The following is a 25,536-nucleotide window of genomic DNA, read 5'->3' as shown; positions in this document are numbered from 1 at the left end:
TTCAGAGAGAAATAACATTCCAAGGTGTACTTGCAGAGCCCATGTGGCAGCAAGGGAAGCAGTGCTGAAGCTACAGCATGACCCAGCAGTTACTTGTCTAAGAAATGTCTAAGAAATCTTTTTCAACACTGCATTCTCCTCCTTTGACACTCCAAAACTCAAAGCCCCCTCCCCCCCCCCCCCCCCCCCCCCCCCGAAGAAGTACAGAGAGCAATAAGAATAATACTTTTAATTAATACAGAAAGAACACATGGTACATTGCAGCAGCAGCTAATTGCTTTCTACCATTGGGGAAGAAAAGTTAAGGCTAGTTCAGGGCAACCTGATACAATGGTTTGTTTCCCTACCCCATTCTGCAGACAGCATTTGAAAGTTTAAGGAGATGATCTGTGCACAAAACATGAGATGTTTATTTAGCAAAACATCAAGAACAGAGAAAACATGCTTTGTTACAGTGGTAAAAATACACAAAGCTTTCAAGCTGCTTTTTACACCATCTCAGGTCTGAAACACCAAGTTGCAATCTGCAGCCAATTGTGCTCCAGCTTTGTGTGACACAGGCTGGCAGTAGGGACCGTGGTGACCAAGTTTATCTATTCAGTGGAGCATAAAGTGCACAAGAAAAATAAGTGCATTGAAATGAACCAACCATTTGTAGGAGTAACTCCTGTCACACACTACACTTGCTTAAAGTAGCCACTGCTGAAGCTATTCAGTAAAACACAGTACTACACTTTCAACATATGTTCAGGATAAAGATGAAGATAATTTTGCAGCTTTTGCTCCAGTTACCAAAATACACCAGTGTTCTGCTGCAGCCTACAGTGCTTTGGGGATTTCTATTGGTGAGCACTAAGTATTGCAGTCCTTTCTTTTTTCTCTCAACTTTGTTTGCAGGCCATTAGGAACTGTACCTTGTATGTGCATTCTTACTCATACCTTAAGACCACATTAGCAAGATGTGAGAGGTGAACCATGAAGCAATCATCTCATTTAACAAGTGCTATTAATTTAGGGGTGCATCTGCATTTTCAAAAGAAATAGGAAAAAAAAAAAATACCTGGGACATTCCCAAATGCATTATATATATATATCAATGGTGAGTGCTCAGTCACTGGAACTTTCGTGCACTGCCTTTACCAGAAGGGCAGGTATTAAATGCGGGCTCTCCTCAAATTAGCTTATTCAATCCCCTTTGGCACATCCTGAATTCTCTAACTTATTTTACACATTTCTTTTTAGAGTGAAAGACGTTTGCTTTGTAATCCTTCCTGAAATAGAAAACCCAGGTTAGGTTCCATGACATCTCATTTACATTGCTAGATTACCACAGAGCAGTCAGATGAGAAAAACTGCAGCCAGGAAGCCAAGCAGTTCATTTATTCACACCCATCTACTTTAATTCAGTCCTGTTTGTTATTAATATATGTTTTCTTTTTTCTTTTTTTTTTTTTTCTTTTTTGGGGGAGGAGGGGGTGGAAATCATACTTTGTGCTCCCACTGTGTAAGTAAGTGGCATTATAAAGTAAATACCAGCCTAGTCATTTTTACCTTATAGTCCCTACCCACTGCTTCTATGGCATCTTTGTCAACATATCTGAGCACCTGCAGCTGCTTTCCCAGAGCCAAGGAAGAACCACTGCCAACAACAGCCCTCTGCTGACAGATGTTTACCAAATCCAACAGGTAAATAAAGCCTTACAGGAATTCTTTGGGAGAAAAGGAGTTTAAGAACTCAGTACTGCAACTAGAGAATCAGCATTTTGCCAGGAGCACAGATGAGATAAATAAGGCAAGGGTCCTTGGAAGCCAGGAGATTATTAGAGGCAAAAGCAGCAGTGACACCAAAAAGTTCTTTGTTCTTGAGAGTGAAAACTCAGACCACACTTCATGCAGCTGCCCAGGGAACAGATCAGTGCTCTCAGCCCCCCTTTGTTTTCCTTAGAGCTGACAGAGTAGTCCTTTGAGCACTTCCCTACCTTGCTCTAGCAGAACCCAGTGGTAGAGCATGTCCCACAGGGAGAGTTTTGTTTTCTTCAAGAAGCATAAAGTAACATTTACAACACAGGATCACTCCCCATCCTCTTTAAAACAGTGGATAAAGCAGCTTTTCCTGTTGCATTTTCTATATGGACTTGATCCCAAGGAGGAAGTTTTCCATATAAAACATCTCTAGTTGAAAATGTACAGCTCATACATATATGCAATTTGTAACTAACTCCTTTGTACAACCAGATTTCACTGTGTACACACATTATATATAGCACTTAGCTACAGAAGTAGCTAAAAAGCAACAACACAAAAATTCATGGCAAACAGGAACCAACAGACTTTCAAGTGCATTTTACACAATGCAGATTTTGTAGCTTTTCAAATTAGTTTTCATTAAGTACTAGGTAAAACTGTAAAACTCTGATCCTGTACTTCTGGTTTCATTTTTCCCAGCAGATATTTTTAATATTCATTAGTAATCCTGATATCAAGAGTCAGATGTGTAATGTATTCCTAGGTAGTAGCTTAATGTATTGTATAAAAGTCAGTTTTGTTTCACCAAGAACTAAACTCCGTTTCAATACCATTCCCTGAGGCAACCCTTACTTTATTTTGTCCTCCAATCATCTGTATATAGTTGATGATCTGTTCCAGTCTGCTTTCTTTACACATCAGTTAAGATACATACCCTTGCACTGCTAATTTTAAGCAGTTATCCTTCCTCTTACTGCTCTCTTCTTCTCTCCAACAATCCCGACTTCCCAAACAACAAGTCAGTGTGCTTGACTTCCACAGGACAGGAACTGAGATGTTTAAGTAATGGACATGAATTTCTGAAGATGTAAATGTATGACAGCGGACAGCTAACAGGACAGAATTAAAATGCAATGAACAGTTTAACATTTATCTTATTAAAACTGAAGTTATTCTCTTGAAGAATTAATGGTGCTAAAAAGGCAGTGCTGAGGGGGAGAGAAACAAGAATTATCATCCTTGGTCCATAGAAACTCACCCGAGCAGTAACACCACATCTTTACATTCTCAATGGACTAAGGAGGTTTCTCCTGAGAATAACTCCACTTTTTTCTTTTTTTTTTTTAATGTCCATATATAATGAATGCACTTAAAGCTTTAAGTTTTAGTAACTTCATTTAGACTTTGTTTGTAAAACAAACACACACAAGCACACTTCCTAGAGTGCAAAATGCTTAAATACTTCCACCTCAGAACTCCACAAGTAGTTTTTGGAACAGTGATCCTTTTGTTCTCAGTCAACTTCTTCCTTGTCATCGCATCCATCGCCAGCAACGGTTGCATCAAAACGAACAAAAAATGCAGAGAACGCAACAGTAGAAATCTGTCATTTCTTCAGCTTCCCAGAGGGAGTTGTTCATTTGTACAAACTCATGGTTGGACTTTGATACATGCACATGTAAGCATCACAGAGCAGTCTTCGTGCACAACCTTGAATTTTTCTGGAATCCAGTGAGTGCAGTTCTTCTACAGACATCTTCAGGTATTCGCCAACTTCTGGGCATGGGGTGACTTGTGGAATGTTAAAGCCATTCTGACCTCCTTTTATGCATGAGGAAAGAGACAGATGAGGATTAGGATTCCATCTACATACATTTACCCTTTATAATATGCTTCAGTTACAGCAGCATCGCTAATTCTTGAAAATGCCTTCAGAAAAAATGTAACTGCTATTTTGGACTACTTCAGGCTTCACAAGGAGGTATGAGAAGCATATTCGCTCCAGAGAAAATACAGAATAGCTTCTGGCATTAGAATTAGCCTTTAAAGAAAATCAGTGCACAATTTGTTCTGCACAGAGATGTCAAAGTGTAATGAAAAATATAGTATCAACCACAACTACCTGCTTTTCTGATGGAACATTCATGCATCTGTAATATTTATCTGCATAAGAAAAAAAATGGTGAGGTATTTATCATCTCATTTGGAAAATTTGATCTGGAAGCTCCACGAAGAAAAACCCACGCAAGCACCACGACAGAACCATGGCACAGAAAGGGCTGTCAGGATCTCTACACTGACAGTACAAATTCCATACAGCTTTGGGAGAGTTGCCTGAACACACATTCCACCTTGCACGCTACTGAATTTGTTAATAAAGTGCTATCAAGTAACAGTAAGATGTATGGACATCCATGGCACTGTTCCCTAGCAGACACTTTTTAGCTTAAACTCCAGCTGAAGACAATTATTTGTGATAAAAAAAGCTAAGCTCAGCAGGATCTCATGATACTACATTCCTGGAATACAGTGGTTCTTAACAGACTTAAGTCATACACATTTCAAGCCCTTCAATACAAAGCTTTATTGCTATGTGGGTGATAGGATGATCTTAGTCCTACAGCAATTTCACTTTTGGCAGGAGGCAACACTTCTCCCAGTCTCCCCCAAAATAAAAATAATTTCTGAAAAAAAGCACCAGAGCATAGAGGGACTCAAGAATTCTGCAGGCAAAGAACTGTTGCATTCAGTCCAACACTTGTATCTATTGCTGCTTTTCACAGGCATCAGAATTCAACACAGTCCTTGTTACTATTTAATGCAGCAATGTCTAAAAGAATATTTATTTTCCTGACATTTGTGTTTCCCACTGCTAACTCTAAAGAGATTCAAAGGAGTAGCACAGATTGCACTGCATTACTCGGTGAAGTTGTATTAGAAATAACAAATTCATTTAAGCAAAAGCAATAGAAGAGATATCTGCAAACTATCTGCTAATTGTGTACATCCATTTAAAAAGACTGAAGGAATGTGTTCTTGCAACTTTTAAATACATCCCCTTTAAATCAGTTCTCTGCCAAATTTAGAAAATACAGAAAACCATAAAAAGCCCTACTGGAGGATCTCTCCAGTTAATTCAATACCATCTACTTACTAAGGCATCCAATTTTGCTGAAAATCAGAATGTACACATTAAGTCTGCTATAGCAATGTGCTAAGGAAAGGATGGGTTCAAGATTCATGTCCCAGCATTAAACGCTTCAAGTGAGATGGCACTAGTATCACCAAGTGTTAGGAAATAAATAGGCACTAAAACTTACAGAACTGTAATACAAGTTTTAAAAGTTAAGAAAACCAAAGAGAATAATTTGAAGATGTACCATCCCGATCTGCCATGCTGTCAAAGAAAAGCCAGGCGGAGTCATCTCTCCCGTACTTCACAAAAGCTACATAGTGGCTTGTTTCTATGCAGAGGACAGCAAACAACTCCATCTTCTGGTATGGGATACAGCCATGTCGCCAATCCCAGTCTGGCAGATCTTTGGGGAGTGACAATGGATTGAATTTATGACTCTGTCTCCTGGGATGAAGATGAACCTACAATTGAAGTAATGTTTCAGAAGAGAAAAAAAAAAAATCAACTTGAGATTATTTGTTTCAGTGGCAGACAAAGCTGAGAAGAACAGTCCTGCTGAAGATCAACAGTCTTAGAGAAGGAACTGCAAAGTAGCAGTAGCACACATTTATTGTATTCCACAACCCCCCCAAACTATAGTTTGGGGCGGTTGTGAAATAGTGCAGTATTTCCCAAAAAATTCAGAAGGGAAGTCAGATTTAATGCAAGAATTTTCTAATATGCTCAAGCCTTGAAAATAAGCCATGAATTTGACAGCTTCATGCAATTACCAAACAGCTCTAAACATTAAATGGTTTTACATCATGAAAATATTTACCAATTCCAACAAGTAAAACGTAAAATTATGTTTTAAAGAAGACTGAGAACAAATTCCAAGGTACCTGCAATTACTCTTTCACCACACTTTTAATACAGAACTGCTTGACAAACTCATTACAGGGCCACGCAGCCTTCCCAATTTGCCACAGCTTTCCCTGGCAGGGCATCTCACTAATGCTCCCTACACTTTTTTTATTACAGCATGTGCCATTTGGGGTAAACCCACGCAGAACAGACAGCAGCTTACTTGTGTATTGCAGGTTTTGCAGAACTGCTTGATTTTCCCAGCAGAAATATCGGTATCTTCATAACATTCTCTGCACTCATACATAGCCAGCCCTCCGCAAATACGGCACTGCCTGGGAGCTGCAGTTTTAAACAAGATGTTAGTCTACCATTTAGGACCCTTTTTAAGTTGTCTAAGAAGAAAAGAGTATGGAAAATAAGATTATTATTACCTTTGCAGAGAGAGAACGTATTGTAAAAGACTTAAAACCATCTAGCTAATCAAAGCAGAAACTACATTTAATTTCTTCCCTTTAATTTCTTCTCTAACAATGTGGAAGAAAAAAGGTTTTAAAAATGGGAAGCTGCAAACAGTGATAAAAATGAATTTATATCAATTCATGGACAAGTGAAAACAGGCTGTTATATTAAAATAGCTCTGTCATATCAGTCTTCATCTGTTGACATTGGCAAACAGACGCAGAACAAAGGCTGATGGCTGCGACAGTGAAAGAAAACACTGGGACAGTTTAGAACAGAGATGATTATTCTAATAACTGTAGCAGTCTTATTGGTTATTGCATAAGAACTGAAAATCAAATTTCCTTAGGTAATGCAGAACAATAAAGTCAGTAGTGACAAGAAGTGAGATTTTACAGCCAAACGTGCACCATCACGGCATGCTACAGGTTTACATGTTTGTCAGTTTTGAATACAGGTACTTAAAAACTGCCTGAGGTAATTACATTGCGTTAGTTGCTTTCAAAAAACTCCCTTTCCTTATTCAACACGATACTGTGTACTTACTGTCTTCAAGTAAATCTGTTATATTTAGCTCCAAGGATGGAAAAATTTTGTTGAACATTTTGAAGTCTTTTCCAAATCGAGGCATCTGAATAATCAGGCAAGAAGGAGCCTGGGTGAAAAGTTAGAAAACAATCAGGCAAGCTTGAAAAAGATAAATCTAAATTTAGAGGCATACCCCTTCTAATGCTATAAATGTATTTAGATGTTATTTAGAGTTGCAGCCTACTGTCTTAAAAATTAACAAAAAAGACAAACTTAAGTCTTAGAAAAAAAAATAATCTACAGCTGAAACCCATGAAACTAGCACCTAATTCATTGTCAAATGAATTAAGTGCCAGATATGCTGTCATGATATTAAATACTGGACTACACCCCCTTGTAAAAACAAAGATTTTTTTTTTTTAAAGTGGGGTTTTTTGTTTGTTTGTTTTAAGCTTTTCCTTTGTAAAGCTTTTTACAAACATAGGAATCCCAAAAAAGCAGTTCTTAAGGCAACTTACCAACAGTAACCAAAGAGTTTTATTTTGGTAATGCTTTGTCTGAACAGATCAAAGCAATTTTGGTAACATGCTCATCAAGTCAACCATAAAATATTTCTGCAATGTAAGCAACCTGTACTACTGAGCACTCCACCACCCCAACACATCTGCATTTTCCTTTCACACCCAATCCCACTTTTCTCTCACTGCCGACGGGTAAGTATGTAGCTATCATCATTTTTGACAAAGCAACAGTGTCACCAACCTCTGCAAACTTCAAGTTGCTGTTGATGAACGACCACTCCAGTAACTGCTGAATTGTTGGGACTCCAACTTTCTCATTTTTGTCCATAAAAATTTGGTAGAAATAACAGTCTTGTACTTTCTGACCTGCTGATCTGAGAACAGAATTCCAAAAAAAAAAAAAAAAAAAAGAAAGAATAAAATCAGATCTACCATAACAACAGCTGTACTTTGCAAAGAAAATATTAACTACAAAAAGTAGCCCATACAACATCCTCTCTACTGTGAAATACATGTGCTTAAAAAAAAAAAAAAAAAAAAGAAAAAAAACACACAAAAAAACCAGGAACAACAAAAAGTCTTAAGTAACAGGCAACCATTACATGCGGACTGACTGTAGAAGAGCTATTTAAGAAACAAAAGCATCATAAGTATGTTCTGAAGATGTTTTTATATTCCTGAATTACCAACTCAAAAATACTTGGGGGCTGCCCAGCTCTGCTTGATGCAATTCCTGGGATAAAGGAAGAACGTAAAAACTACAGGACATGCAGCATTGCTGATGCCACAGAACACAGCAAGGAACCTGAAAGTATCAGGTGCCAGCTAGCAGAATGTCAGCCGTGTGCAACAATCCCTTCCTCTCCTGATCTCAGTTGAGACAGCTGAATCCTTGTGGTGCCACAGCCAGAGCGAAGGCTTACCTACATGTCAGCATCTGTTACTTTGTCAGAAGTTAAAGCAGCAAAACTTAATCAAGGTGAGCCACTGAAACGCTTTCACAAGCCAGGAAGAAATACAAGTCTGATTCCATGGCTTAAACACCAAATCAGGAAACCCTGCAGCTTGTCCCAAAAATAAGCAGCTATAAAGCTGCAGGCCTCATTAGTAAGGTATACTCTAGCCTCTCTCCAGCACAATTAATAGACATACACTAATAAGACTTTCCCATCAGCAGCTGTAGGGAATCTTTGTTCCAGCACTCACGTCATGACGAGGTTGAGTTTTTGCAATAACAGATGAATAGAGAAAAACACATCCTACCAAAAATGATAGGAAACACCATCAAGTTTGTCAGTGTAATTTTATGAGCCCTATTAATATATAATATTAATAATAACCACAAGTCAAAGATGTCTCAGTAAGAAAGGCGGCAGATTGTCCCTCCCCATCAGCCTCTACAGACAAATGAGTGCAACACAGAAAAGACTCACCTTATTTTCAGCAGTGGTTCAACTCTTAGAATATGATGAAATAAAATATTCAAAAATTCTTCTGGATCTGGGAAAAAAAAATAAAGTCTTCTTAGTATCTTAAAAAGCAGTATTTAAGAATGAAAGTTGCAAAACATTAAATAAGAAAAATATAAAGGTTCATTTGTACAATTTCATGATATATCAAGGTAAATTTATGACAAACTACAAACATTTTGATGGCACAAACCTCTATTTTCTCTCTTGGCATCAAATGGCCCTAAAAACAGACACACGCTCTCAACAAGCTAGCAGGGTTTTCCAGTACAGACTACAAAGACGCTGTATTCCAGAGGAGTCATTTGGTACCAGTTTGGTGTTTTTTTAACAGGAGAACCAAAAAATACAACTGAGAAATTGGAGAGGTGAAGAGACACGACAGTTAACACTTGTATGAAAATACACAGTATGACAAAGTTCATCTAACCTGGAGAATGAGCTCTCTAATCGAGAACAAACCAGCATTAGCTTAGAGATCTAATCACACCCAGCAGTTTTCTGTTTTATTTTTCTTCCTGCCACTAGCTGCAATAAATATTAGTTCTCAGCATTTAACATTTTGAAAGAACATGGTGTTCTCCCACACAAAAATCAGAACTAATACATAATGAAAATGTTAATTAATCCTTATATGCGGCAGAAGATCAAAAGATTGAGATTTGGTTTTCCTAACATGTTACACATTTTATTTCTTAGACTACTGTATAATCACTGTGGCGACAAAACGTTGTGGTGGGAAGATCAAAGGAAGCAAAGTAACACTTTGAAAGAGGACACAGACCACAACCTCACCATAGTCTTTATTTCTGAGATCTCCCCTAGCTACAAGAAGGGAGTGTCTCATTTCATGGAGACATGGGCACGGGAAGCAATAAATCCAGTCAGAAAAAGACTGGATGCAGAAACTGATAAAGCTAGGACGTTCCTTATAGAATAGAAGAAGCAAGAAAAAAAAAAAAAGACCTTTTTACCATCCAGTGGTCACTCAAGTCTCTGGTACAGATATTACTGCTCCAGAAAAATTTGTATTTTACTTTGTATAATATGTATTTTGTAGTATAACTCTTACAGATTGTAAAGAAAGGAAAAGCCTTCCCAGTTACCTTTTTCCTCTGAAGTGAATCCTGATGCAGCCTCAACTTTTTCAAGTATTTTCCTCAGTTTCATTATTTTTGTAGCACATACATATCCATATCTAAGATAAATGGGTTTAAACAAGCTATTAGCTAGTTTATAAACAAGCCAGAGGAAAAGAAAAGACTCAAGTGCTGAAACACGGGCTTGCAGATCTTTTTCTGTGTACAGTGTTTCTGCAAAGCTATGTACTGAGTCCTCATACTCACCTGATTCAGTTTTCCAAAAGCACCCCAACTGCTGAACATCACTCAAGTGTTCCTGCATAAAAGGGTTTTTTTAAACTGTAACCCAGCACTAACTTGCACCACTTAATGCAGCATTTTCAGTGTCTCATACAACAACACCATCAGAGTCATTAATGAAGAGTTAAGAAAGATACAGAACTGTATTTCTGATCTGAGGAGCTGATGCTTTCAGCAATCATCTCAAACTTTACAAAAAGTACAGAGAACTTTCTAAGCATGGTGGAAAGGCAGGAGTAACCCTTTCAGTCCTCTCAGCCACTGGAGATTGCTGCACTCTGTGTGCACCCCACTACCTGCACTACAGATCCCCAGAACACACCAGGCAAACTAGGGAAGGAATGGTTCAGAAGACATCATCTTCCTCCAGGAATGCAAGGAAAAACTTGCCCACAGAATTTCAGAATTGTGTTATATTTGCAGGTTTAAAAAAAAAACAAATATGAAGACAACATAATAAAGATTTTTGGCACACTCCCTTTGCTCATTATACCTGAGAAATTATGAAATTAATTTCCTGTTTAATAAAAAGCATTTTGGTCACTTGCAGAATTACTGAAGCTCTGCAAGCTCCCCTGAAGTCTATGACACTGTGAAACTTCATGTAAGTTGACTCAAATACTTTTGTTGTCAAGAACAGCAACAATAAAGATACAAATACAGACATTAAAAATGAATATAACTCATTTATCAATGTTCTTGTACAAATCTTACAAAAGTTTTACGCTCATTCTATTTCCAAATTCAGATAAATATAGTATTTTATCACCAAACTACATCCAACTATTTCCAGGTAGCACTGATGAAATTTACTATAAAAAACAATTGTTAATTTAAAAAAAAAAAAAAAAGCTAAGGAAACTTGGCAGGTTTGCAACAGGAATGTGTATGCAGAAGGCTTTATTGTAAAATTTATTTTAGACGAAAGACTGGTTTATGTCTCTACTTACATTCTAAGAGGATTCACAATCTCTGTTCGCAATAACTCTTGAGTCTCACTGTAATACTCTACATCATTCTTTTCTTTAGGCCTGAGTAACACGGTGTCCAAAACGGAGCTAAAAGAAAACAAGCTACAGAAGAAAGAAAAAGAAGGCAGGTTGGTTTTGATTCTGCAGATAGAACCATTCAGATGCCTAAACAACACAAGATGAGCAAAGCAAAGCAATGGGAGGAATTAAAGAACTAAGCAAGCACAAAATGAGATCATTATGGACAAGACAACACAGCTGTACTAAGCAGTAAAGGTCCACTCTAACCCCATGCCCTCGTGCCAGCACAATACAAAACTAGTTACCGAGGCAGGATTCCACAAGCAGGTTAAAAGAGTTCCTCTCTGACCCTGTCCCACCCACATACTCTCTAACCCTTCAGAAGTCCATGGATTCACGGCAGTCCAGAAGAATATGAATCATAGAACGGCATGGACTGGAATGGACCTCAAGGATCACTGAGTTCCAACGCCCCTGCTGCAGGCAGGGCTGCCAACCACTAGATCAAGTACTGGATCAGACTGCCCAGAGTCCCAGCCTGGCTTTGAACACCTCCAGGGATGGGGCATTTACCACCTCTCTGGGCAGCCCGTTCCATTCTCTCAGTAAAAAACTGTCCCCAGACATCTAGTCTAATCCAAACCTCCCTTCCTTTAGTTTAAAACCATTCCCCCATCTGTCGCTATCTACCCTTGTTCAAAGTTTATCTCCCTCCTGTTTATAAACTCCCTTTAGATATACTGAAAGGCCAGTACAATCTGGACACACGGGAGACTGATTAGCACTTCAAGTTAAGCAACAAATCCTGTAGAGCTTTCTCAAATGTAAAGAGCATAGCATGTGCTAAAAACTTTTTAAGCTGTACAGTAATAAAACAGAATCATTACAACAAGGATTGCGTGTTCTGTGCTTCTAGCATACCTCCCACTAACCCACACCTTGGGACGCCACTATACAAATTGTGAACTTACCAGAATAAGGTGGAGTCTAAGTAACAGGAGTTGTAATGACCCTGGATACCTTTCTTCTTTCCAATCATTGTCTCTAAACCTTCTTTTTCCATTTTTGGAGGAGTGTTTTCTTCTACCACTTCACTTAAGTAACCTCCAAAGGCTGAAATTTTTTTTTCAAAAGACACTTTAAAGCCTCCAATTTTATCCCCCTTGAGATTTTCCTATTAATGTTTCATAGCTAAACTGCTGCCTTAGCACAAAACATTCATTTTCTGGACTAGAATAGCATTTCATTATAGCTAAGACTCACTCTCTTCCAGAAAGTGAACAAGGCCTCACATTCCACACAGTGAACACAGGACTACTTCAGATAGCCTGCAGCACTGAATTAATTTTGCCCAGTAGGAGTGAAATTCTCAGTTTAAATGCCCTGTTCACATCATCATGCTAACACCGAGATGCTTTATCCTTTGCTGTTCTTCCCAGCAAAATGACATGACCCAGGAAAGCTAATAATGTTAGGAAAGAGAATTAGCTTTTCCACCACTGATCTTCATCATACAAATACATTCTTTTCTTTCAGTATTTAAGACAGAAATATAACTTAATTCTGATACCGCAATCCCACATTGCTGGATTTGCTAATACCATTTTCAGCAAGACTGCTTCACAATTTCTAAAGTAAAAATATACAACGTAAATTCCCAAGATTTATGAAATTTCCTTAAATTACCATGAAGTACAAAAAAGCCAGAGAAGCATTATATTCTATAGATTGATTTCCTGTTCGTAAGCCTCATTTAAGTGCTGCCTATAGAGATCTCCAAGTGTTCAATGAAACCAAACCCCGTGTCAGTTCCCAGCTGATAAATAAACCATAAGCAGAAGCTCGGTACCTAGAGAGTTGCAGCGTTCAATCTGATTGGAAACCGGCTGTAGTGACGCAAACCTGGAATCTGGTCTGCAGCTTTTCAGTTTAACAAAAAGAGCTTTCTTTGGAGCACAAGTGAAGTATCGAGTTCCTTTAAATGTTCCATCTGTACAACCTGCACATTCGTCTTCCTGAAAATTAAAGTGAGAATTCACCGTTTTCATATTTCCACAGTTCTGTACTAAGATGTTGAATTACAATACCTACCCAAAAAAATCACCCTTTGAGTATTCTGAAGCTTAATAAGCAGTGTTGCTGCTTTTTAGTGTGTGTACAAAGCTTCAGCTGAGGCGCTGCTTGCCTGGATTTACTGAGGCAATTAAGTGTTACACTTTCTTCAGAAGAAACGTGGGGGAGGTGGGAGATGAGAGTGAGAATTAAACCTACTCAACTTGAAGGACTTTCACTAAGCTAGCCCCTTAATCCAGATACCCTCTGAAGTAGAAAAAGCACATGTGTACTACCAAGCATCTTGCAGAACTCAGTTAAAATCATTAAGCACTAGAAGTGTGAATATTTTCAGTGTCACTATGGACTACATTAGACACATCAAGGAAGGCAATAGAAGCTAGATCTGAAGTATTATGAGTTGTAATTGTTAAATATCTTTGATACCATGATTTAAGGTATATTATTGCTTACAAAACCTGCCATGATCTAATGCAGAAATGGATGTCAAACAGGCACAAGAGCCCAGTTTAACAAAAACCATCTTAAGATGCAAACACCTGTGGCAAACTATACACTGAGCATCACCCACTGAAGCCACAAACATCAGGACTTTTCCAACAGCTGAAATATCAGTTGCATTCTCACTTACTTTGCTAGAAATGTTTGTTGTTTTATACAATTGTACACTATTTTATCTGAAATTTTACCAAAAATGATCCCAAAATAAACAACTCCACATCCCTAACAATTTAGTGATAGCACTCAGTAGGTCAGGTCAATGGCTATACATGATCTTGAAAGCCTTTTCCAACCTAGATTATTCTAATTGCACACACATTAATAAGTGACAGCCATTCACTACTATGGCAGCAACTGGAGAGTAACTCTAAGTACATAAAAGTAATTCATGTTTGCAGCAACTGTGAATTCATGAAGGGCTGGTAGGAACACCAAGCACTTCGCTGTCAGACCAAGAATACTGCTACCACTGATTACCAAAATCAGTATTGCAGTTCTGCTGATGGACTCTTGACACTGCTTGCGTGCTGGTGTGCCACATACATTTGAGCTTCTTACACACAGGACTTTTTTATTTCTTTATTTTACAGAACTGTGTATCACAGAGCCTTTAAATAGCATGGGGCTTTTTGCCTCAGTGACAAGTAAGTCAGTAAGTAAGATGGACAAAGGACACTCCACTTAAGCAAGTAACCTACATAGCAAATGAGTCACCTACGGTCCTTCTGAGTCAATCATGCTTTGTAGCACAAAGCCACCTCAGAGCCTATTAATGGAATAAAGCCTAGGGCAGCCACTAAAGTCAGAGTCCATCTGAGATTTCATCTACCTTACAAGGAGATCACATAGCAACTTCAGACAAATTTTCATCCAGACTGACCACTACTGTAAAGTATACATGCAGCAACTCTCAAAGCAGATAATTAATACTACTATGAATCAACTTATCAGATGATATTTACCAGCTCCAGTCCAGCTAACACTTCATTTACCCCAGGAGGCTGGCCAATCCAGCGGATTACTCCATAGAAAGGGGGATTTTCTTTGACTTCAGCCAAGGAACCTGCTTCAAGACCATGCGAGTTACCAACAGGGCCTCCTGTTGATGGACTTTCCTGGTTAGCTGTAGTGTTTACATCACCAATGACTGACTGAACAGATAAAGACAGAGGACTGTGTCCAATAGCACCATTAGCACTTGATGCTTTTGTCAAACTGAAAGGGAGAGAGTGGAATCTGTTTTCCGTAGTCACAGAGTTTGTTAAAGGTGGCTGCAGTGGTGGTGAAGAATGCCCAAATCCAGGAGATGAATCAGTAAGTGATTTTGCAGGGTCTTCAGCAACTGTTAAGAATCAAAAACAAGACGTTAACTCAGGTTTTGTTTGGGGTGCCTCCATCTCCTTACCGAAGGGGAGGCTTAGCTGTCAAATCGATACAAGTATCTGCAACTACATCTGATTTAATGCATGTCCTGCATAGGATGAGTTAAGCAGGAGGAATGTAGGAAGATGTCTGTCACTTCACAACACCAGAGACATAACTGGGTGAGGAAAAACTACTACAGCCCTACAACTTACATCACACAACCAATAGAAACATGCAGCATGAAAAAAGGTGTTAACCAGAAATTACAGGAAGGTTTAAAATTAATGTTTTTTAGTAACCCAAGGCAGAACTGGTGTTTGAATGCAAGTAAACAGCCCCAGTGATTACAGTAGTGGGTCCAACTAGGAACACTGAACAACTGAGGAGAGAACTCAGCTGGTAGTTAATACAGAAATGAGTAACTGCTTATGGACATCATTTGCTACTGGAAAAGCATTCTTTTCCACCTTGGCTGCACTACAACATGTTTTGTTTCTAGGACAGGGAATCTATCTGTGTCCACAGAGAATAAAGGGTTTTAATGAGCCACAACTAATGTAGTGCTTAATTAATGAGATCACAAATAGATATAATAACACAGATGTTTTGCATCTACTCTCATCTCTCTATGTGGCCTCTAGTATGCAATTGATATTTACAGAGTAAAGTGCTTTTTTTACATATTACAATAAACTAAAACTAATTTTTATATATATTTCCACGCTTGGTATCTGTTAGGGCACCATAAGCAATTTTAACCAATTTTCTTTTAGAGTTCACAGAACACAGGGCCTGCCTCTGATTTACTGTGGAAACCTGCAGCAATGCTACCAATTTAGTGTTTACCCCTTCAGTCAGCCGCACTTCAGAAAACAGTAATGAGATGAAAAATACACATTAGATCCAGAAGCAAATAAAGATCCCCTGGTGCTCTCAGTATATGCATCCGAATTGATGAAAATTCAGTGAGGTTTTATAAAAATAATTTTAAACACAAGTGTATGTAATTTCAAATACAAGTGTATGCAGGTGACACAGATTTTTTTTTTCCTACTTTGAGACTCATCACCTAGCACAGCAGTGTTACAGGCTTAAGGGAACTACATGGTTAGAAGACAAATGCACACAATATACAGATACTATATACAGTTGCCTACAACAAGGAGTGTCTTGTCTTCCTACTAAGCTGTTACTCTGCCTGCAAGACATGCACATTCCCACAGTGCTGCAAACACATTTCCAAGATGCAATCTACATGCAGGAGGAAAACAGGTCTACCAATTAAGACAAAATATTTCCACTGGGGCTTCAAAATGCTTTACAACAAAGTATGTTTTCCTCTACATGTGCCAACTGTTTTGCTCTAAATTCACAATTGTTTTATGTGAAGAACATACATACACTTGTTTTGAAATAAAATGTATGCCTAGGTGAAAGACTATCATCTCTCACTACCTTCATCAATATACCATGGGGGTTTTGTTTTTGCTTGAGGCTGAGAATCAACTGATGATCCATTTAATGTGTAGAAGACTTCAGATCTGTTTCTATTTCCAGGCTCAGAGGTAGATCCTGGAAAAGAAAGCATATTGTACATGAGAGATCCACTGCCCTTCACAGCTGGTTAGCTTATATTGTGAAGGAGAGCTTGGTTTGCTACCATAATTCCAAAATAACAGAACTGCCCTTCCACAAAGCAGCAACTCTTGCATCAAAAATAACAGTTCTAAGCCTGCCACCAGATAGCAGTTTACACTGACATTAATCAATCATCCAAATTAAAAATTAAAGTTAGGAATCTGAAAAGAAAAAGAAAAGAAAACCATCCACAAGTGCTAATTTTTCATTACTATGAAATATGGATATAGGAAAGCAGTTTGAGAAACAGTTTACATTAGGCATTTTTTTAATCTTTGCTTTTAAAGCTAAAAAAAATTTAGAATAGGCAAATAAAGTTCCAATCCCACACAGCTTTAACTTGTGCTGACATACAACCACAGTTACTTCAGTGAAAGCCATCCATTTCAGTTAGCAGAAGATGCAAGGGAGAGCAGCTTACAGAGCATACATCCCATCATTAGTATTCCACAGCCCAAAACTGACAGCAGGAATAAGAGAACACAGCACTTTGATTTATGCCTTTTAAAAACATTTATGTACACACACAGATACTATTACTTCCTTTCGTTCTCCCCCCTTAGGAAAAAAATCTAGCCAAAACCAAAAGTCAAAATAGGCCTATATTTTATAAAACTTCATTCTGGTTCTCAATCACAGAAAAATTGATAGATTTGTTATTAAATAGATCTGCTCCACAGTTAAATATTCAGAAGTTTCTTAAGCAAAACAAAGTCAACAGCAAATTCAACTTAAAAACAAACAAACCACAGTTTCAGAAAAGGACTGGGCTGTGAGGTAACATGCCCCTGAATTTTTGCTCAACCTCAAATTGGTTGTTGAGTAGTCTCAACTTCTGCGTGCATTTTAACAACAACAAAAGAAACCTCAGAAAACTGCAAACTATTCTTATTATGGAAAATAAGTTCATGAAAATATTCTGACTATTCACTGCTTCAGACAAACTTAACTCAATAAGTGGCTGCAAAAATGAATGAAGCGTAAGGCAATGTTTTGCTCCAAGCAATATAAATTTGTAATCTTACACTAAAAAACGACCCCTCATACGTACCTGTTGCCTTTGGCTTACTATGGTTGAACACACTTTTATCACCACCACCTCTTGCGGTATAGGCAAGCTTGGGAGGTCTCCTGTCTTGTGACACAGTCTCTAAGATGGTGCATATGGATGGAACATTAGTTTTCTACACCACACAGAAATTCAGCTTGAAATGCAAATGGGAATAAAACAGTGTTTGGTACACAGCCAACAATTTCTTCTACTAGTAGGGTTTGTTTCCATTGCATCAATCATTACTCATTCCAATTCTGCATTTGTTTAGCATAACTAACAGACTAACTCCAGATTTTTCAATGAACATTTCATGCTTACACTACGGGAAACACATGAAATTCCTACTTCTTTTCCTCCCTACAAACAGAACTACAGCAAATGTTTCCTTGAATTCTCCAGAGAAAAGAGGGCCCAAAAACACACATCTCAGCAAGCCGACAAGGAGGAGGTGAATGTAGGAAAAGCTGGCCAAACTGAAGGGAGAAGGACAATAGCTACATGTTGGACAAAACCACACTCTCACTGGTACCTGATATCAGATAATTTCATGTTATTTATTTGTGCCCTATTTTCTTACCTTCAGAAGAAAAATGACGGGATCACAGTTGTTACAACTGCACTGAATTACTGGAATAGAGAATCTTTGAACAGCCTTGCTATGAACTTTTCAAATGTTTACTCACAGAATGCATACATACTGCTGTCAATACATTTCAACCCAAGGAAGACATGCTTAATGATCCACAGTATTTAAATTCCTTCAGCTGAAAGGCATTCAAGAATGATTTCTGCTGTCACCTCTCACATATTTAGGTGTGCCTATGTCATATCCCATACAATCTGAAAAGCTCACTCTCCAATATTAGAACAGTTTCCACAAGTGAGATTGCAGCCAAAGAAACTGAACACAAATTAATTCAGGTGAATTCAGGATCCAGTAATTCCACAGTACTGTTTCATCATGTAACCGTGCGCTGGTTGTTATCCGTCTGCCTTAGGATTAAGAAAGCAGAGCATACCTGGTATAACATCATTGATATGCAAAAGAAGGGTACTTTCAACACTTGCAAAACTGCACAGCTGTATGCCATTGTATCTTCCATCCCAGTTTCCAATAGGATTATCCTAAAAACAGAAAAACATGTTACATGTATGCCCAGAAAACAAATAGGGCATGCAGAACACCTGCCTTTAGGAACATGTTTAACCATTTATGGTAAAAAAGAAAATCATAAAGTTTGACAGCAAATATTTTTTTCTGTACAAACTTTTCTGTACAAAACGAGTCAAACATCCCTGTTCCTTTCTGAAGTAGTTCCTATTTTAACAATCATTCTTTTACTACAACCCATTATTTTTACACAGGTTAGAACAGTTTTTAGTGCTATTAAGTAACAGCTGTGGCAATCAAGGAAATGGAAGCACCTGGTCTGAAAAGCACCCTTGAACTGCCAAAAATTTGCCAAATAGTCCATTTTAAGAAAGCTGAGTTTCTAATTTTAATTACAAACTTCATGTTTCCCAGACACATCAACCTTTAAATACTGAATTTTAAGTACAAACTAAAATACAAACAAACCAAAGCTACATGAAAGGAAAAAAAAGAAAAAAAACTAAAAAAAAAAAAAAAAAAAAAAAAGGAATGCAACCTAATTATTTTTTCAAAGGCAGGACAAAGCCAGTCTCACAAGACAAACATTCAATGCTGTTACTTGAAGACTGACATCGAACACTGCAAGTGGCTCAGTGGAGGCTCCTCAGCATGACCAGAATATTTGTCCTGAAGCACTTAACATCAAATAGGGTTCTATTTACCTACTGACAAAAAACAGTTACGATCGAGGGACATTTTTGAACACTACTGTTTAATTCCCATTTTAGGTCAGCCTCCACTGAAGCAGCTTGTGGATAATGTTTCTTCTTTTATATTGCATGTAATTTACTAGCTAACACACATGCAAAAGTTATTAAAGTCGGATTATTCTCTTACCATGTCCACTCCAACAACGTATCCTAAACTTTCGTTTCCTGGTAAGACATCACAGAATATAACTGTCCCATACTCTATACTCTCTCCTATCTTCAGAGAAACCCTGGAGTTGATCTCCAGAGGAGGAAGTTCTACCTGCATTGTGTCAACTGGAGCTGCATAGTCACTTTCCAGTTCATTGTCATCTTCTTCCACCAGCTCCAGTTTGTCCAAAGCAACAAAAACCCCACAATCCTCATCACATCTGAAAAGCTGCTTGCCTTGGTACTGTCCATCAGTAAAGCCCTGGCCACGACCTTCTTCCTAAGTATCAGAGGGAGAAGAAGAAAAAAAAACAGTGTATTTTGTGCCAATGCAGGCTACTTCAGAAACAGTAAAATAATTCACTGATCTGGAGAACCCACAGTATGAATTAGCCTGATGAACTATCACTGCACTGGGAGAAGTTGTCAGAATTTGCAGCAAATACACACACTGTCTACCCTAAGGGATTAAATGGCAGAAAGCGTGGCAAAGAATGTATTCTTCAGCTGCAGATTTTGCTTTTATTATCAAACTTTTGCCAGATCAAGGTGAGATTACTTCATACTAAACACAAATGTTAAGAAATCAAATGAAGAGAGATTATTTTCATACGTGCTCAGGCCTGACGTTCCCTGAGGTTCTTACCAGCAACTGCAAAAAGCGTGGAAACTTTGGAAAATATATTCCTAGAACAAGAGTAGCACTTTCCTCAATCGAATCCTTCAATGTCTCATGCCACTGCAGCACAGTAATGCCTCACTGAAGCACACAATGGTCACACTTTCTCTCTTAACTAGCTGCAATTTGAATTGTTGTGCTCTGCAAGAGCACTGAAATCTAGGTCTGCGCTACAGATTGTATCCTGGCACTGCTGACACACACAGAAAACCAAGGCACTCAACAGAAAGCTGAGAGTCAGAAGTTTGCCCTGATGGAAACGTAAGGTATTAACTCTTCCTAGACTAGAAGAGTCAGAATATGTTCAAGTCTTTCTGCTAGCTCCCGTGTCGTCATTAAAGGCATAGCATACAAGGCTGATGTGACATGCTGTGATCTCACAGGTCACATATATTTGATACACAGCTCATACTTACGATTTTTATGAAAAGCCTGAAGGTCACAAAACTGGGGGGGTTGTGTGGAGGGGTAACAAACTACTAGATTCTGTTATAACTGCCTCTTCAAAAAGCATTTTCAGTTCATCTTACAAAATACATGTGATGCTCACCCTTAACAAGGAACTTACCAGCAGTTCTACTCCAAAATATATCCCTGTTAGGGACCTTTCCTGCAGCAAGGGTCCTCTGAAACGAACAACTCCAGGAAACTTCTCTTCTCCCGACCTAAGCTGTACTCTAACAGGTGAGCCAATATCTATTTGGATGCCTTTAGTTAATCTGCTTTTGCTTTTAAACAAGCTGTACCTTTCCTCACAGTTAGTAATTGCCAAAAGCAGTTCAGCTAGCTTTTCATTTATTTCGATAACATCCTTCTCATCCACAAAAAGAACTGCATGAGGTTGTTCCAGAATTTTTAATCCAATCTGTAGCTTCTTGCCTTTACAAGGAATATTTCTGGAGTGTCCCATGGAAGAACGGTCTTGAAAAAACTGCCCAATGCTACCCTTGGGCACCTTCAATAGCTTCTGAGTCTGCTTGTCTACGACACTGCATTCTTGGAGAAGCAGGTAAAAGATGCGCTCTTCCCAATAGGATGAACTTCCTTTTTCTTGACTCCATAACCCTGAACTCATTGTGATTGAAACTTCAGAAGCTGCACAGAAGATTTCAAGAAAAAAAATAAAACTGTTAATATACGTCTACTGATCTTGAAAAATTCTATTGGAAGGTCCACGCTTTGTGAAACGATTCAGTTTTCATATTGCAAAGAACCAACTCCAGAGCAGAAAGCCTAGGAAAAGCAGAAAGAAAGGCAAACTTAAGCTGGAGAAATGCTGCTAGTCTTAAGCAAAAGAACAGAAAATCATTTACATCTGTGACCACAACCATTCCTCCAACAGAACAAAAACACTTCAGCAAAATCCAAGGCAGCAAAAACAGTCCCTGAACAGCCGCAGCCCCACTGACCACACACATACTTGTGCTTGTTAGTGCTATGCATTTCCTCCCCTTGTTTCCTTGAAGGGGCTGTGGAAAAAGCGTACTGAAATGCAGGAACCACTCAAGTGAAAGGATAAAACAAAATCTCAATTTCAAATGAACTGGAAAAAACATCCTCACAAATGGTATTTTGTGTAAGCTCCCTGCTAGGAAGACCTTTCCTCATACTCAGTGACTACTTACTTCTGACAAAGTGCACATCTGTCATCTCAGACAACGATTTGTTTTAGCGAAGTAGAAAATTGTGTCAGTGTAAGAGATGGACAGAAAATGGAAATTCTACCCCTCTACAACAGAGATGGAAATTCTTTAAGCAACAGAGATGGGCAGTTACAGTAAGCAATAAACAATGCATGAAAGCCAAATTGTATCAGTGCTGAAACATTCCATTACATAGAAAAACCTAGCAGCTTTCTTTATCATTTGAGAAAGGTAATTTGCTTCAACAAAGTAGGAAATTTATCACTTAATAAAGCAGGCTGGGTGAAAACACCTTTGTTAAATATTATCCGAAGAATTATAGTTCACAATCAAGGAACTTAATAATATCTTAAAATATTTCATTGTTCACGGTAGCAGAAATATAAGTAACATACATACATAGTTGCTCCAAAAGTAACGCCTCTTCTTCATTTTCACAGAGACTACAGCAGATACAGAGAGCAAATAACACTATCTGATAAAGCACACTGTCAGCTACAAAACACTATCTTTCAGCACAGTCACCACCATTTACTATGCATTTTCACTGGTGATGAACAAGAGCCTGCATGCCACGTGCAAACAAGTCTGCACCAGCAGAGGTGACCACTGTTTCACAGCTGCTGTAATTGCACAGCTGCTAGGAAAGTGATTGCCCACACAACAGATCTTTCATCAGCCCAACAGATGGAAGTTCTAACACTCCAAATCCACGTTATACAATGAGTTTGGCAGGACAGTCCAGTTAAGGCTGGCAATGTGCTCCATAGCCTCCTAACTGTATGGGGCCTGGTGTTACTGTGTTGCAAGAGAAAGATTATCTTTTTCTCTGGCCTTACAATCACCATGTAGCGGTCAGAGTTAATGGCATGTCAGGGTTCCAGGATTGCCCCTTTCCTATCCTAGAAGACAGTGCACATCGCTTTACCCGCTCAGGGCTCCATCTTGAATTGATTCTTCGATGGGGAGTTCACATATGGCCACTCCATGGACTGATGTTTTTACTCTGGCTCACACCGGGGACATCAGATCAGTAGTAATGATGTGATCTAGGGAACCCTGTTTGGGTTCAGTAGGTCCTGACAAACTCGCACTCAGTTTTCTTTCTCTTTCTGTGTATTTGTGGGACCCACCTGGTGCAAACTCTGTGATATCCCAACACTGCCACCATTGTTTCCAACACACTCAAGCTGATACTCAGCTCAATGCACAGTTCTCTGGTGGTAATCCACTGGTTTGCATGGAAGAGCTGGTTGAGATGCTCTTCATTTGACGGTGTGACAGCTTTGTGTGGCCATCAACACCACCGCTCGTCTTTCACATGACAGTCACTACTGCTGAAACATACATTCACCGCCTCACTCTGCTCACATCCACTGCCTGCTCACCAGACATTCAGCAAGCCTCAGAGTGCGCCATTTTCTCCACATGAAGAATTCAAAGACACCTCTTTGCTTCATCCACGCTTCTATGTCAAACACCAGTTGTCAGGCTGTCCCTTTGCTGCCATTACATGGCATCTGCTGTCACATGGCAACAAAACGGAACAGAATATTGGTGGGAAGGCTCAATCTCTACTGCCATCCCACCAACATCTGCCTCTGACATTGTGGGCCAATGTAATAAAATAGAAGGCATTACTTTTGGAGCAGCCCTCATACCTACATGTTACAATGGATACATGAAGGAGAATCTTCAATAGCTTAACAGGAATTATTTTTTTGGTTGAAGAGCAAGAAGGGTCCCATACAAGTAAAGAAAACACCTCCACATAAATTGTCGTGTCACCACTCTGTGGAGCCAAAGCCAGTTTGCATTTAGTTAAAGGTGAAGTTTAACTTCAGTATATAAAAAGCAAATATGCTTTGTCCTAACACTGCTATTCTTTTCCTCCAAGTCTTTTCTCCAGTGGCATTTAAGTATCACAAGACCTATTGTTACTTCCCCTACTCAGTCTGATCTGAGTTCCAGAAGCTATCAGAAAGACTCTACAAGTAATTATCTTCAACATACTTAAAGAAAGTTTTAAACTTTTTCACGTGAAGGAAAATAACAGCCAAGGAGCAGTTTAACTGTAAGCAACGTAGCATCTTTCAGCCACTAGGAATTCACACCTTCCTATCTGCCCTGCTATGCCTCCAAGCAAGGCACTGCTGACAGAGCCATGCCAGCTCTCTTCATCTCCAAGATGTTACACACAGGTGCCAGTCATGCCACACTTAGACAAAGCTGCTGTGGCACCTTATAGAAAATCATGCATTTTTCAGGTGTTTTCATTTTTGAAATTATTTAACTCCCCTTCTCACAGTCCCTCCACGCAGCTCATCAATGCCCCACACGATGCAACTACCTGATACTGCAAGGATCCAGGTCCTCCTTTCAGTAACCATAACACTAAGTACGGATATAATAACATATTAAAAGAAGTCTGCTTAAGAGCTTATGAAGAGAAGTAAGGAACACATCAGGAAAGCTTTGTTTGCAGCTACCAACCCCCTAATTCTACCCCACGTGCAGCTGCGCTGCAGTAGTATGCAATCTTAACACAGTAGCAAAGAATTCAGTGAGAAAACACATCAATAGCTACAATCAGATTTTCAAAATAACTTTACACCGTGCACAGCCAGCCTTTGGAAGTCCTGCCGTCCACAGGGATGGCACAAAGCCACTAAATAAAGTGCTAACGAGTTTTCCACGATGACAAAGTTCATTACCAGCGTGTTACCACCACACAAAAAAGTCTATTAAAACTTATTTACCGCTTCCCCACTCCAAAGACACCGTTCCATAATAACAGAACGGATAGATAAGCATTCCCATGGAACAGAAAAGCCAGCTGAGAAGCACGCGTGCCAGGAGCGATTATAACAAAGCTGATGAGAACAGCAGGTGCCGGCAGTGGCTGCAGGCAGCTCTCACACGGCATGCGAGGAAAGAATTAAGAAGCTTCTTCAAAATATCAATTAAAATACCCGCCAATATCAATAAATCCAGCATTTCTAAAAGCTAAATGCGGTTAGAGGTTCCCGTTCTAACACACGCGCTCCGCCCAGGAGGAAGAACGAGCCCAGCCGGTAACCGGCGGAAAGCCCCGGCGCTGCTGCCTCCAAGGCCGCCCCTCCCACCCAGACTCGGCAGCACCGCCGCGGCTCCGCGGCGCGGCCCCAACCGTGCTTCGCCCTACCGGCCGCGGCACAGAGCCAAGCGCTCGGCACAACGCCCGCTCCCGGGCCCGAGTCGGGCGAGGCGGCCTCGAAGCGCTCCGTGGGCCGCGGGAAGGGCCTGAGGGTGGACGCTGCGCAGCCGGGAGCGCTCGAGCGGAGCGGCCGGGCCCCGGCGAGGGCCACCCCTACCTGAGGATACCTGAGAGTACCTGAGGGAGCCCGACGACGCGCGCCTCCTCACCTGCTCGTGCCCGCCTCACGGTCCCATCTTCGGCGCACCGCGGCTCCGCCACCGAAACGCAGCCTGCCTCTCCGCCGGGCCCGCCC

The 25,536-nt window shown here is 39.5% G+C and overlaps 1 protein-coding gene and 1 long non-coding RNA gene across 4 annotated transcripts; one reads left to right on the top strand and one right to left on the bottom strand.

Moving 5' to 3' along the window:
* Positions 1 to 388: 388 nt before the first annotated feature.
* On the bottom strand, positions 389 to 25,536 carry CYLD (CYLD lysine 63 deubiquitinase). Of its 3 annotated transcripts, none has more exons than XM_042876943.1 (17): positions 25,451 to 25,536; positions 20,971 to 21,635; positions 19,701 to 20,003; positions 18,730 to 18,835; positions 17,708 to 17,806; positions 16,474 to 16,590; positions 14,616 to 14,995; positions 12,929 to 13,094; positions 12,051 to 12,192; positions 11,038 to 11,160; positions 9,812 to 9,903; positions 8,670 to 8,736; positions 7,478 to 7,610; positions 6,734 to 6,842; positions 5,949 to 6,067; positions 5,127 to 5,343; positions 389 to 3,567 (listed from the first exon to the last, which is right to left on the bottom strand). In XM_042876943.1, exons 2-17 carry the CDS (start codon positions 21,475 to 21,477, stop codon positions 3,383 to 3,385), a joined length of 2,865 nt encoding a protein of 954 aa, XP_042732877.1. In that variant the 5' UTR covers positions 21,478 to 21,635; positions 25,451 to 25,536; the 3' UTR covers positions 389 to 3,382. The 3 variants fall into 3 exon arrangements, with proteins under 3 accessions (XP_042732877.1, XP_042732879.1, XP_042732878.1); XM_042876945.1 differs by having other exon boundaries at positions 19,836 to 20,003; XM_042876944.1 differs by having other exon boundaries at positions 20,971 to 21,497; positions 25,451 to 25,507.
* LOC122183165 lies at positions 9,749 to 11,168 on the top strand. The gene is made up of 2 exons (XR_006180123.1): positions 9,749 to 10,691; positions 11,117 to 11,168. It is a non-coding gene; the product is annotated as an uncharacterized LOC122183165 (long non-coding RNA).

Source organism: Lagopus leucura, unplaced genomic scaffold, assembly GCF_019238085.1.
Source record: "Lagopus leucura isolate 7727_CA_CO unplaced genomic scaffold, USGS_WTPT01 Super-Scaffold_100017, whole genome shotgun sequence".
Taxonomy (NCBI): Eukaryota; Metazoa; Chordata; class Aves; order Galliformes; family Phasianidae; genus Lagopus; species Lagopus leucura.
The sequence above is the reverse complement of the archived record's forward strand: the minus strand, read 5'-3'. Positions and strand labels throughout refer to the sequence as shown.

Excerpts from the sequence above, each read along its gene's own strand:
- CYLD (XM_042876943.1), bottom strand. The coding sequence starts at position 21,477 with ATGAGTTCAGGGTTATGGAGTCAAGAAAAAGGAAGTTCATCCTATTGG. Across the intron at positions 16,591-17,707 it reads TAGTAAGCCAAAGGCAACAG|GATCTACCTCTGAGCCTGGA; the intron begins GTACGTATGAGG and ends TTTCTTTTCCAG. Across the intron at positions 6,068-6,733 it reads AACAGATTTACTTGAAGACA|CTCCCAGGCAGTGCCGTATT; the intron begins GTAAGTACACAG and ends TTAAAACTGCAG.